Source organism: Phascolarctos cinereus, unplaced genomic scaffold, assembly GCF_003287225.1.
Source record: "Phascolarctos cinereus isolate Bilbo 61053 unplaced genomic scaffold, phaCin_HiC Scaffold_4;HRSCAF=312, whole genome shotgun sequence".
Classification (NCBI taxonomy): domain Eukaryota; kingdom Metazoa; phylum Chordata; class Mammalia; order Diprotodontia; family Phascolarctidae; genus Phascolarctos; species Phascolarctos cinereus.
In genome coordinates, this window is record NW_027555847.1 from 721,494,078 (window position 1) to 721,508,563 (window position 14,486).

The 14,486-nt window shown below is 49.0% G+C and overlaps 1 protein-coding gene across 3 annotated transcripts in view; it reads right to left on the reverse strand.

Annotated features, from left to right (window-relative positions):
* Positions 1–3,658, reverse strand: part of RSPH14 (radial spoke head 14 homolog) — a 187,387-nt gene extending 183,729 nt beyond the window's left edge. The window contains exons 1-2 of one of the 3 annotated variants that reach the window (XM_020996608.2): positions 3,473–3,658; positions 2,099–2,336 (exon numbers count right to left, since the gene is read on the reverse strand). In XM_020996608.2, the coding sequence (XP_020852267.1) occupies positions 2,099–2,297 (199 nt within the window). In that variant the 5' untranslated portion in view covers positions 2,298–2,336; positions 3,473–3,658. The other 2 variants (XM_078154443.1, XM_078154442.1) reach the window with 2 other exon arrangements.
* Between the last annotated feature and the right edge of the window lie 10,828 nt (positions 3,659–14,486).

The window sequence follows — 14,486 nt, forward strand, 5'->3', positions numbered from 1 at the left end:
TCATACTGTCTCCCTTCCCCTCCTCCCACCACTAGTTCCTCTCCAAGATCCCCTCTAAAGGCCTTGGTTTGCCATTCAAAGCCTTCCACGACCTGGCCCCCTCCTCCCTTTCCAGTTTTCTTACACTTTGCTCCCCTCCCCACAACTCTACCAGCCAGCCAGATTGGCCTTCCTTCTTCCTGTTCCTCACACTCAGCACTCCATCCCCCGCTCAGTGCCTTTGCATTGGCTGTGCCCCTCACCTAGAATGGTCTCCCTCACCACTGAGGCTTGGCTCATCGCCTTCTGCAGAAACACATTCTGGCGCTCCTCTCTCCACCCCCTCTTCCTCTGTAGGTATCTCTGTTTACACCTATTTATTTCCATGTTGCTTCCCCCTTAGACTGGGAGTTCTCTGAGCCCAGGGACTATCTTTTTTTTTTTGGCCTTTCTTTGTATCCCCAGCACTTAGCACCATGCCCTGCCCCTAAGAAGCTCTTAAAAGTGCTTGGTAATGAATAATGCCATCACTTACTATCTAGTTAATCAAGCAAGCATTGCAAGTGCAGAACTTACTTCCATTTTGGCCTCCCCTCGACTAGCCCCACCTGGGGGGGGCAGCCCCCTCGGGGCTCGGCTGTGTAGGGCACGTGTTACATTCCCCTGGTCTGCGCGTCCAAAGTACAGCCTGCTGGCCTAGCGCCTCCACAGAGGCCCCTCTGCCTCCCATCTCCCTCAGTCTCCTGTGAGCCAGCATCTGCAAGTGCTGAGTCCAGGGCAAGGCCTCCAGGAAGTATGTCATGAAGGCAAAGAAGCATTGCTTGTTCCATCCCTGCTGCTCCTCCATCTGGTCAATTCTACCTCTGAAACACAGCACAGCTCCCCTCTCACCCAGATCACCTCCAAGGTACCGGCTAACTCAAAACCGGCGATTCTTTTCCACAGGACCTGCAGTCTAACTATACTTTCCCTAGCTTTCACCTGGATTCAAAAACTCAACTTCACCAGTATACTCACTTTAACTGAACTGCCTGTCCTTCTCCTCAGCCCACCATCCTAGCTAGCCACCATCTCTGGGATCCTAATTCTGGGTCCCTGTGTTCTGGTTTTTCCCATGGCCCTCTCCTCTCACTTGAAGCTTGGGATCATGTACACATCTGATAAACATGGCCAAAGCGCCTTCATGCAAGTGATTCCTTCCAAGGCCAGGGCTCGCCCCCTGGAGAGTCTCACCAGGAGCTCCCTTCCTGCCCCTCTGTCTTCTGCCTGGATGTCCCACTAGTTTTGTTAAGGGCTGACATAAAGACACAGTGGGTTGGTTTTCCATCTCTGGAGACAAACTAGGGCCAGGATGGTTATCTAGCACACCACACCCCAAAGAGATCTTAACAGTCACAAATGGGCTGAATCTGTGATATGACATTTAAGAGGGGAAAGTGCGGCATTCAACATCGGAGTTAAGAAAAGGAACCACCCATGGCCAAGATGGGGAGGCCCGGCTTAGGTCAGAGACTCGGCTAGAAGGGAGGGACCCCAGTTCATGTGACAAAGACCTGGGCATTTTAGCTGTCATTAGGCGCCCAGACTCTCCACAGCCATGTAAAATACCACCCACAACCATCCAAGGCTGCACTAGGGTCTCCAGGCCAAGAAGAAGAGGAATTCAGATCCATTCCTTTGTTGTCTCTGTTGCTACCTTGGCCAAAGGACCTTGACAGGCCAGAGGCCTGCCCAGGCAGAAACAATGGCCTGGGCGGGTAGTTGAAGGAACTGAGGCAATTTACCCCAAAGAGACTTGTGGGGGTCACAATCAGTCTTCAAGTATCTGGAAGATGACCCTGCAGAAACTGTTGTATGGGGCTCCTGGGAGCAGGGACAGTGGGAGGCCAAGACACAGAAACAGACATGGGTTCCACAGAAGAAAGAACAGTTAGAGCTGTCAGAAATGGAGTGGACTGCCTGGGAAGGCAGGAAGACGTTCCAAGCAGAGGCGGGGTGGGCAGCTACCGGAGGACTCACAAGGGATCTCCTTATCCCTCCCGTCTCTCCCAGAGGTGTCGCAGCCCTGCACCTCGCTGATGTGCTAGCAGAAGCCTCCTGCTCGGTCCAGACCACTTACCTATGCCGATGGCTTGATACGCATGCTCAGGATCATGCACCAGGTCACACAGGGCCATCAGGGCCCTCTGCCGGGTCAGCAGATCCGGGGACTGCAGCTCCTCGTTCAGCTTAGGCAGGGCCCGTCGTCCATAGGCGATGGAAGCTTTGGTGGGGTCGATGTCAGGAGGCAGGTACTGGGAAATCAGAGGACTCGCCATCCAGCAAGAGGTGGGGAGGGAATCCTCCCTTTGGAGGGACTGCCAAGAAAGAACAATCCAAAAAACCCGTCACTCAAGGCACTGGCTGCTCTGAACGTACCTGAAAGTTGGGGCCAAGAAAGAGCCTGGACTGGGAATCCCGGGATATGGGGGGAAATGCTGCCTTTTTGGCTGGGCAGCCTCAAGCAAATGCCCTCCCTTATTAACACTCTTACTTTATATTTATTATGCGTAGTTCTAAATTCTGTGTCAACTCCCCCACTCAGAATATAAGCTCCCAGGACGCAGACTTTCACTTCAGCACAGTGCCTGGCACATAGCAGGCCCTAAATTAGTGCTTGTGAATCAATTAGTAGCTGACATTTACCCAACAGTTTTACAATTGACAGAGCTGTGTAGCTGGCCCCCATTTGCTCCTTACCCAACCCTAGGGAGGCAGACACTTTATTTTTGGTTCCAAGGTGGGGATTACAGTTGTGGAAGCTTCCTCCATCACTGCAGTTCCAAACTCTCTTGCATGGTCTTAAAAGAGGGGCCCGGGGCTCTCACACCGATGGCAGCTTTCCTCTGTTCACTATTCCACCCAGCCCTCACAACAGCATGATGAGGAGAAGGCTCTTATTCTCCTGACTTTACAGATGGGGACACTGAGGCTCAGATGGGCTGTGCTGCCGGAGCCACATCTTCCTTCTTCGCAGACCAGTCCCCTACATCCACTGCCCCCACCCAAGCCCCTTGAGGCAGACCCTGCGGTTATGATCATGCCCATTTTACAGATGAGGAGGGAAGTGACCGGCCCAAAGTCACACACCAAACGTGGCAAAGCTGGCACTCAAGCCCAAGTCTCCTAGTCTTGAGTCCTCTACTCCACAGATGCCTCAGTTTCCCTCTCAGTGAAAGGAGGTGGTGGGCCTAGACGATCTCTGGGTTCCTCCGGGGGCTAAACCCCGTGCGTCAGCTCGGCATTCCGGGCTCTCGGGCGGAGAGACTTGGGGCGAGCCCCTCAGTTTCCCCGTCAGTGAAATGGAGGGGTGAACCCTCTTTTCAACCCCAAATCCCACGATCCTCAGCCAGGCGCATTCTCGGGGGTCCTCGGGGCGGTCCCGGGTTCGAGCCTCGGTCCCCCCGGGGGCGAAATGGGGCAGGCGCGTCCCCGGCCGCCGCCTCAGCCTCACCTCGGGACCCCGCCGGAGTAGCCTCCCTGGGGCTGAGGGACCGTCCGCTTGGAGCTACAGTTGCTAAGGCGACCGCAGAGACTTCCGACGCGGGAGTCCCGGGAAGTGCGCCCCTCAGGTCCCGCCCCCGTCCCGCGTCGCCTAGCAACGCACAGCACGCGCCCCCTGGAGCCAGCTGCACGCCTCGGGACAGCTCCTTTTCACTGACTCGCGCCCCGCCCCTCCAACGGAGCCCAGCGCGCGCCCACTGAGCAGGCGCGAGACACGCCCGTCCCCCTCCTCCCCCGCCTCCCCGCCTACCCGTCTCACTAGCTCCGCCCCGACACCGGGCTGGCTGACTACGTGGTGGGCGCCCGCAGAAGAGCCCGTGCTCCCTGCTAGTGTGCGCGTCGTCTGCATGTGGCTGTAAACTCGTACTGGGGACAGGGGGCTTTCTGAAACCAGGAGAACGCCCCCAACGAGGTCGAGGCTGCCTGTCCACGGTCTAGAGCGGCGGGGTCCAGAGCCTCTGGTGGGGAAGCCAGTTGGAGCCCTGCCCAGTGTGTAAAGCCCCTGGGCCTCAGTTTCCCCATCTCTATGTGAGGCTGGGGTTGAGCCCATCCCCATTTGGCTTCCCTCTCTTCATCATCCTCATTTAGCCTGTATGTAGTTTGTACATATTTTTTGCTTATTGTCTCCCTCATTAGAGTGTAAGCTCCTTGAGGGCAGAGACTGTTTTTGTCTCCTTTTGTATCCCCAGTGCTTAGCACAGTGCCTGGCACACAGTAGGCATTTAATAAATGTTTGTTGACTGACAGCCTGGTGTGGACCAAGTGAAAACACTTTTTGATCGAATCACACCAGCAGAAGTGAGAATGAGCAGGACTGTATACCTCCTGGATGGATCAAAGCCATTGTGTTGGAGCCTGGGGGAGAGAAGAGGAGGGGAGATTGGAGCAAGGGGAGGATGGCGCTGGGGCCCCGGAAGGACAGGGTGAGGGCTCATTAGCTCTCCTGGCATCTCGGAGTGAAGGACACAGACCGGGAGCAAAGCCCTAAAAAAGGGCAGCTCTTTCCCGGGCTTCCCCTCCCAATGTCGCCCATCCACAGACCGCCACCCTCTAATCTACTGTTTCCCTACTCAAGCATGTCTGGTAACTTTGCCTCAGCCAGTCACAAAGAAGTCAGAGGTTGACTTAGGATAAATAGAAAACTAGGGTTAGACAGTCTAGGTCTTAGGAACTTTCCTCACTGGGGGCTTGGAGAGATCATGGCTGAACTCAGAACTTTTCACTTAAAAATAAACCCTACAGCCAAAGGAGAAGGAGTCAAATGGGCCTCCAGGACCGTTATGTTGCCCCACAGAACTAAAACGAAGTAATTATTACAAAAATTATAGGTAGTGCAATGGATAGAGCACTGGGTCTGGAGTCAGAAAGACCTGAGCTCAAATCCAGCCTCAGATATTTATTACTTGTGTGACCCTGAGCAAGCCGCTTAACTTCTGTTTGCCTCAGTTTCCTCAACTGTAAAATGGGGGTAATAGCATCCCTCACAAAGGTTGTTGTGAGGATCAAATGAAGTATTTCCAAAAAGTGCTTGGAACATAGTAGGTGCTACATCAATGCTTCTTCCCTTCCCTCCCCCTTATAGGGTATTACATGTAAAATGAACTAGGAGATCTCTAAGGTTCCTTCCATCTCTAACTTTCTAGTCAAATGTAAGCTCCTTGAGAGCAGGTGTTCAGTCATTTTTCAACTCTCCATGACCCCATTTGGAGTTTTCTTGGCAGAGATCCTGGAGTGGTTTGCCATTTCCTTTCCAGATCATTTTACAGATGAGGAAACTGAGGTAAACAGGGTGAAGTGGCTTGCTCAGGGTCACACAGCTAGTAAATGTCTGGTGTCTGAGGCAGAATTTGAACTCATGAAGATGAGCCTTCCCGATTCCAGGCCCATCTCTATGCACTAGGGCACCACCTACCAGCCCCGAGAGAGCAGATACTGCTTTGTATTTTGTCTTTTCTATTGCCAGCGCCTACTGCATGTCAAATAAGAAGTTATTAATAAATGCTTGCTGGTGCTGAGATTTCACATGATCCATTTCTTATTTCTGTACCTTTGTAAACACTCTTCTTGTGCCTAGAAGGCACTCCCTCCTCACCTCTGCCTCCTGAAATCCTTAGCTTCCTTCTAAGCTCAACTCAAGTGAATAAAATATAACTGGCCTGGCCCTCAGACAGTGGGGCAACCAATGTTACATGTAGATCCCCCAAAAGAAGGCATGAGTGACACTGTAGCTGCTTCAAGCAATGACTCAGAGAGGGGAAAAATGGGTTTTCCACAAGGACTCCATGAATGCCTAGATGAAACGACTCAAGTGATTAAAAAATGAAATAAAAGTTCTGGAGGAAGCAATTGGAAAGGCAATAAATATCTCAGAACAAAAAGTGGGCAGCTTTGCCCAAGTATGAGTCTACTAGAATAGATTAAGCAAAAAGCAATGAGATAGTAAGAAATACTAGAACAAAATCAAAAGATTGAAAAATAGGAGAAGTGTAATATATTTGCTATCAAAAACAACTGACCTCAAAAACAGGTCAAGGAGAAATAATTTAAGAATTATTGAATTCCTTGAAAGCCATGATAAAAAATATTTTGGACACTATATTTCAAGACAGCATAAATGAAACCTGCCCAAAGCTATTAGAATCATAGGGCAAAGTAAAGTCTGAAAAAATCCACAGATGACTTTCTGAAAGAAACCTCAAAAGGAAGAGTCACAGGAATATCATAACCTAAATCTAGCACTCCCTCATCAAAGAAAAGGATGCTGTAAGCCCCCAAAAAAGCAGTTCAGGAACCAAGGAACCATAGTGAGCATCCCACAAGCCCTGGCAGCGTCTACTATAAACAAGAGGAGCTCTTGGAATACAACAGTCCAAAAAGCAAAAGATGAAAGCTTACAACCAAGAATTACTTTCCATTTGAAGATGGGTATAATCCTACAGGGAGAAAATAGATGTGAATGGAATAGAATACTTTTCAGCATTTCTGATGGAAAGACCAGAGATGAGTAGTGACCGAAAAACAAACAGAAGAGTACAGAGAAACCTAGAAAGGTGAATTTATTCAGGCAGTTAGAAGGTGCTATACAAAGACATAGGGCTAACATTCTGATTGGTAGGTCGTTGTCCTTTACTCTTGAAGAGACTAGAATGACATCACTACATTGGGAGTCAAGTTAAGTCCAACCTTGGGTGATCAGACCAATATGAGCTCGGAAGATTCTACCACAGGTTGGACACAAATAGTGCATATGAACATTTGGGGTGGAGATGTCTCTAAATTTGCACACCTCGTTTCTTTTGAGCTACTGCAATTCTGCTTCCCTCATAGAGCACAGTGCCTTTGTTGATTCAGGCATGCCATGCTGAGCAGTCTTTTGCCAGTGTCTCCCAATCTATTCCAAAGTTCTTCAGAGAGACCTTGAGAATGTCCTGCATCGCCCCTTATCATCTCCATATGAATGCCTTCCTTGCATGAGTTCTCTATAAAATAGTCTTTTAGGCAAATGTGCATTTGACATTCAAACAACTTGGCCATCTCATTGGAGTTGCACTCTGCAGTAGAGTTTGAATGCTTGGCAGTTTAGTTTGAGAAAGGATCTCAGTGTCTGGTATCTTGAATGGAAGCAATTCAGTTTCCTGGCATGGTGCTGGTATACTGTCCATGCTCACAGGCATACAACAATGAGGTCAGCACACCAGCTCTGTAGATCTTCAGCTGGGTAATCAGTCTAATACCTCTTCTCTCCCACACTTTCCTTTGGAGCCTCCTAAGCACCGAGCTAGCTCTGGCAATGCATGCATCAACCTCACCACTTACATGCACGTCCCCAGAAAGTATACGGCCAAGGTAAGTGAACTTATCCACAGCATTCAAAGCTTCTCCATTTGTCGTAACTGATGGCTCCACGTATGGATGGTGTGGTGCTGGCTGATGGAGCACCTGTGTTTTCTTGGTGTTAATTGTCAGGCCAAAATTAGCACAAGTACCAGAGAATCGATCCCTACTTTGCTGCGTCTCAGCTCCAGAGGCTGCATTGAGTGCACAATCACCTGCAAACAGAAAACCCTGCACCAACACTCCCTCTACTTGGAGAAGAAACAAGTGTCTCTTCAGAGCCTTAATGTCTTCAAAAGATGGAGAGAGTTAAGTAAAAAAAAAAAAAACTAGAACCTGGGGGTGGTTTCATTCTGTTCCAAGGCTTTAAAGAGGAAGAAGAGAAGGGAGGGTAAAAGGAATAGACTCACACAGGATGGAGGAGGAAGGGGGGGGGAACTTGTCGTTTCTCACATTTGAGGCATGTGAGAGGAGTAAAGGGACGTGGATAAAGTCCGAGCCCCCACGTAGGAGCAGGCATCAAATGCATCTCACTCTTTTTTGAACTGGACAAAAGAGCATTGAATACACATACACAGACCCTAAGAATGGTGTAGGTATACACTAAACTCAACAGGGAAACAAGAAGAGACTGGGAAAGGAGTTGAGAAGGAAGTTAATACAAAGGGGATAGTCACAAGCGAAACAAGCTTCCTGATCCTCCGTGGGGGGGAGGGGGGGGAGGAGAGGAGGTTCAGAAGGAAAGCAAGCACAGCCAAGTTGGCAGAGTAGAAAGAAGTATAACAGAGTTCCCCCACCCAAACTCCTCCCAACAAATCTAGAAAACTCACCAGACCGAATCCTAATGGGGAAATGCAATAACAAGTCACAGTGAGTCATTTTTCCAGGCACAGTCAGCACAGAAAGACAGGCAGGTTTTTGGACACCAAGGATATCTGGCCAGGAGCAGCCTGGGGGTATGGATCACTCTGGCAAGGCTGGGCAGCAGGGAAAGAAGAGGTCCCAGGAGCATACCAGCGCTCCATGACCTGGCACAGGACGTGGAAATAAGCGCCAGCTGGCGGCTCAGTCACTAACTACCCCTTCCTGGTCATAAATACAGGGAGGAATGAGGAGGGGATTTGTGCCCAGGGTGGCATACTGGGGTGAGCTGTCATCCTGGATGCTATCCTGTGCATCAACCAAGAAGGTGACTGACCCCAGGAGCAAAGTGGAGCCTCAGCCTCAACTTCTAGTCCAGTTTGTAGCCCACAAAAAAAAAAATAACCAGGGGCAGGCTGAAAGCAGCTGTTCCTCAGACCCAAACTCAGGTCAGCAGCTTACAGAGCTCAGACAAAGAAGGTGGTGATCAGACTTTGTCCTGGATCAGACCACTTTGGGAGCATGGAGAGCCTGCAGGTCCCCAAACTAAACTGTCTCTGAGAGCCTGGGATACCACAACATTCAGTTCCTAAGGGAAAAAAAAAAAGACAGGACCATCCCAGACCTCCAGAAGTATGCAAAGTTTAAAATCAAGTCCAAAATCAGAAAGCAGGCTGGAAAAATAAGTAAACAAAAAAAGAGCCCCACCATAAAAAGCTATTATAATGGCAGGGACCCTCAAGACACAACCCCAAAAGAAAAGAATGATTAAAACATGTCTACAAGCAAAGCCTCAAAGAAAAACACAAGTGGGACACAAAGTCAACTAGAATTCCTGAAAGAAGTGAAGTAAAAATTTGTTTTTTAAAAGTAAGTATACTTCAATATTATTTTTTTTAATTTGAGTTCCAAATTCTCTCACTTCCACTAGCTTCTCCCCCACCCATTGGGAAGGCAAGTAGTATGATATCAGTTATACATATGAAGGTATACTAAACATATTTCCATATTAGCCATGCTGCAAAGAAAAAAAGCAAGAAAAATAAAATGAAAAAAACTATGCTTCAATGCGCACTCAGAATTCATTATTTAATTGTCTCTAGAAGTGGATAGCATTTTTCTTCATGAGTCCTTTAGGATTGGCTTGGATCATTGTATTGATTAGAGCATCTAAGTATTTCACAGTTGATAATCATTACAATATTGTATTACTGTGTAAACCATTCTCCTGGTTCTACTCATGGAGAGTTTTTAAAGAATTTTAAATATTTTTATAAATAAAATTAGAGCATTAAAAGGGGGTATTGGAAAAGAAATGAGAGCTATGAATTGCCATGTTGAGAGCTAAGAATTGGAAAGAGAATTCACAGCCTAGCATAAGAGGTGCAAATCTTGCCCAAGTAACAAACTCCTTGAAAATTTGAATGGACTGAATAGAAGTCAATTACTCCATGAGACAACAAAAAATATTAAAACAAAGTAAAATCACTGAAAAAAAATAGAAGAAAAATGTAAGGTATCTCATAGCAAAAATAGTTGACCTGAAAAAAAGGAGAAAAAAAATTTAAGACTCATTGGACTACCTGAAATCCATGACCAAAAAAAATTAGCCTAGACATCATATTTTGTATCATCATATCATCGTATGATAGACATCGTATCTCAAGGAATCTTAAAACTACCCAAATCGCTTAGAATCAGGTGGCAAAGTAGAAATAGAAAGAATCCAGTGGTCACCACCTGAAAGAAACCCCAAAATGAAAACCCCCAGAAACATTATAGCCAAAATCCAGAGCTTCAAGGTTAAAGAACAAATATTGCAAGCAGCCAGAAAGAAAGAATTCAAGTACCAAGGAGCCCTAGCCAGGATCACACACAATTGACAACCACCACTATGAAGAAGGGGAGAGCCTGAGATATGATATTCTCCAAGGCAAAGGATAAAGGCTTATAGCCAAGAATAGTTTACCCATCAAAACTGAGTATAAAGTTATGGAGAGGAAATGGACCTTTAACAAAACAGAAGACTTCCAAGCATTCCTGATGAAAAGGCCAAAGCCGAATAAATATCTTGAAGTCAAAACCGTTCAATGTCAGTAACTGCCTTTGCTTTGACCTAAGTGTACCTTTGGCAGACTACTGAAGAAAAATGCGTTGATGGGGGCTCCTGAGCTATAGATTTAGGGATGCAGACCCATAGTATACCTTGAAAACAGGGCAGTCTTGGGGCAGCTAAATGGTGCAGTGAGTAGAGCACCGGCCCTGGATTCAGGAGGACCTGAGTTCAAATCCAACCTCAGACACGTAACGCTTACTAGCTATGTGACCCTGGGCAAGTCACTTAACCCCATTGCCTAAAACAAAACAAAACAAAAGGGGGGGGCAGTCTTCCTCATGGGTATCCAATCTGACAGTGAGTATTGAGTGGGGGATTTCCCCACAGGAGATGCTCCTTGTGTTTCTGTCTCAAATTATTCTTTGTCAGTTTCATAATAGAGGCTAGACTTGCAAGTCAAGATACCGAGTTCCTATCCTGCCTTTCTGAGCTTCGGTTTCCTCACCTCTGAGAGGGGACAGACTCCTTGCACTACCTGCTCCAGGGTGATCATGAAATGATCCTTTTGGAAACCTTCAAGTGTTAGAAATGGGGGCTTTTATGATTCCCAATTAGACCAAAAGTTCCCAGAGCCCAGGGGGATGGTGTTTGAGCCTTCACCAAGATGGCAGCTGGAGGTTTGGGGTAGTCCCCTGGTATCCAATGGATTCAGCTTCACCAGTTCAAGCCAGACATGGGGATGCCTGGGCGTCGGATCCCTCTTGGCCAGCAGGAGGAGCCCCTGGACAGCTCTGATCTGCTTAGGGCTCCAGCTGCCTGAACTTCCTTTGTCCCTGAGGTCCTTGGCTCCTCCATCTTGAGCTCAGGCTCCTCTGCATGCACCCCTTTGCCCCCACCCCCCACCACCTAACACCACTGTAGCCTACTTCCCCATTCCTCCCTTCAGGGGACTTGTGCTCCGTCTGACTCTCAGGCATCCCACTCCTATCCCTGTAGACTGTTCCTCCCTTTCTGGCCCTCCACCGCACCCCTCCCATCCCTTCCTCTTGGGGTCTTCTTATCCACCCTTCCAGGCTGCATTTCTGCCTCTGAGCTCCCCACGTACAGCCCCAGCCCTCCCATCCCTCTGTTCCAGACCCCTTCCCTTGCTCTGTTTTCTCTTCAGTTTCTATCCCACATCCCACATCGGCCCCTCTCTCCTTCTTTCCAATCCCTCCCCAGCCCAAGCCTTTAGTCTCCCCTTGCCCCTTCCTGCTTTGGGAGGAAAGACGTGCATCTTGAAGAGGGGACCAAGAGGAAAGAGGAGCCAGGAGCCAAGAAAAACGAGGTGGAAGTCTCTGAGGTGAAGACGGCTGGAAGGGGCCGGGGGTAAAGGGGGGCAGGGATCCTGGACAAAGAGCTGGAACCAGCATCTAGTGAACTCTTCATAATCTCTCTCTGCGTCCTCTGTCTCCATCTCTCCTGCTGCTTTTCTCACTGTCTCTGGTGTCTCTCCCTCGCTCTTCCACCCGTTTAACTTTCTAGCGAAATCTATCTCTGTTGTTACTCAGGCATCTCTCATCTGTCTACCTATCTCCGTCCATCTCTCCATGTGGCTGGAGGAGAAACACAAGAGGTACGACGAGGAGGGGAGAGGGACACTACTGAGCTGAGAAGGGACTGGGGACAGGGGAATGGCACCACAAGGGGAGACTCTGGATTCGAATTTCCCCTTGGGCACATACTCACTATGTGACCCTGAACTGGTCACTTCCCCCTCTGAATTTCAGCTTTTCCTCTGTTGAAAGAGGGTTCCTGATGCCTCTAGTGCCCATTCCACAGGCTTGTTCTAGATTAGAATGGTAGAATCCTAGCTCTCGAGTTGGAAGGGGCCCCTGATCCATCTAGTTCCTCTCTAAGTAAGGTAGTCCACAGCACATGATTTGTCATCACAAAGTGCTATGAAAAAAGCAGGTCTTGTAATTATTATTCCCTCACCCTTCCCTGTCCTTATGCCTGCTACCTCTCAGCCTGAGTGCTCCCCAAGATCCTTCTCATTCAGTGTCTCTGCCTCAGATAACTTACACACATGTTCCCTCTGTCCCAGGTTCTGCCCCGTTATCTGACTCCTGCCCCTGCTCCCTGCCACCCCACCATCTCTCCCTCCCAGATCCCTGTGCCCTTTCTTCCTGCTCCCTGCCCCAACTCCCATGCCCCCTCCCTGTCTCCCACCTCCACTTCTTGGGGCAGCTGTACTATCAAATCCCTGTGCTGACATGACTCTGAAATCTTCCAGAAGCCCCCAAAGCACCAACACTGGGGACCCCCTGCAGGATTTCTCATCCACTCAGCATTATCAGTCTGAGGAGGAGAGAAAGGAATGAAGTTCCCTGGGAAAGTTGGGCATGGGGCCACTGGTCATGAAGGAAGGAGGCCTGGCCTCTTCTGCTCCCCACATGGCTCTCCAGGGCCCAGGTAGCTGCACTCTTTGTGGGGCCCTCAGGCCCTCAGGCCCTCAACTTGCCAGGGACTATGAGGATGGAGGTAAAGGCAGAAGTTGGTCGGGAGAGCAAGCTGAGCCCTAGTCCTCCCCCTGAATGGCCTGAGGCCCCTGATTGGCCCCCCCAACCCCACCCCAAGCCAACCTCAAGGCCTCATTTCTCCTGTGACCTACTCAGCCCTGGCAGAGGCTCCCACAGGATTTGACGTATGACCAGTGGTTTATTAATTAACTTCTTATACTTCTTTGGCCCGTTTTTCCAGCTCATTAACAACCCAGTGAAGTAGAACTAATCTTGAAGCCCAAAGACATGGGTCCAGCTCCAGGTTGCAAGGGGCCTCAGAGGTCAACCAGTCCAACCTCTGACCCACTAAGAATGGCCAGTGACAAGGTGGGCATCTAGTCTCTACTCATACACCTCCCATGTGGGGAACTCACTACCTCCCAAGGAAGCCCCTCCCCTTTCTAGACAGCTCTCATCATATATATTTCTTTGGGATAGACTTAAAATGTGCCTCTTTAATTCCCCTTTCCTCACCTACCCACCAGCTCCCCTCTCTGAGACATCCATCCCATTGAAGCCTTGAAAACACTTCTCAAGTTCCCCTGAGAGGCCCCTCTCTGGTCCAGGCTGAGCATCTCTCCTCATATGACATGGACTCAGGGGCATTCACTCTCCTGTTTGTCTTCCATGAACCCTTTCCAGCTCATCACATCCGAAACTGTAGTGCCAGCAGTGAACCCAAGCATCCCATAAGGTCTGACAAGGGCAAAGGGCAGTGGGACGGTCCTTTCCCCATTCCTGGCAGCCCAGCCTCTCTCCGTGCTCCCCAAAATCACACGCACTTTTTTGGCTGTCATATCACCCTGCTGACTCACATGGGGTTTGCAGCCCACTAAATACTCAGAGCTTTCACAAACAACCTCTGACTCTGCCTCCCCCACCTTGTACTGTTGTTGTTCAGTCATTTTTCAGTTGTGTTTGACTCTTCGTGAGCCCATTTGGGATTTTGCCATTTCCTTCTCCAGCTCATTTACAGATGAGGAAACTGAGGCAAATAAGGTGAAGTGACCTACCCAGGGTCACACAGCTAATAAGTGTCTGAGGCTGGATTTGAATTCAGGAAGATGAGTCTTCCTGACTCCAGGCTCTACCCAGTGTACCACCCAGCTGCCCTACCATGTACTAGGGAAGTTTATTTTTTGAGCCCTGGTAAAATTTTACACTTCTATGTTGCCCTTTGGCTCTGCTCAAGATCACTATAATTGTGAGTTGTGGACTGTCTGAGCAAAAGCTCCCTTCCCTGCCCATTGCTTTCTGCCCCCTGGTAGTCACAATCTGTGTCAGCCTCATCCCTCCGGGCCTCCTGTCACCCTCACTCTATCCTTTGGTTGTACCCCTCGGAACCACTATTCTAATGTTAGGGAAATGTCCTTCTTGTTAAATCTGTGCCCTCTTCCACATCCCTAACTTACTCGGTACCTATTTTCTATTTAGTTTTCCACGGATGTGTTGGCTTCCCTCATGGGGAATGTAAGGTCCTTGAGGGCAGGGATTTCTTTCTGTTCGAGTCCAATCAACTAGCTCAGAACAGACATTTAATAAATGCTGGCTAGAATGAATTGAATGGGGGCAGCTGGGTGGAGCAGAGGATGGAGCAAGGGCCCAGGAACAAGGAGCACTGAGTTCAAATCTGATCTCAGACACTTGACACTAGCTATGTGACCTGGGCA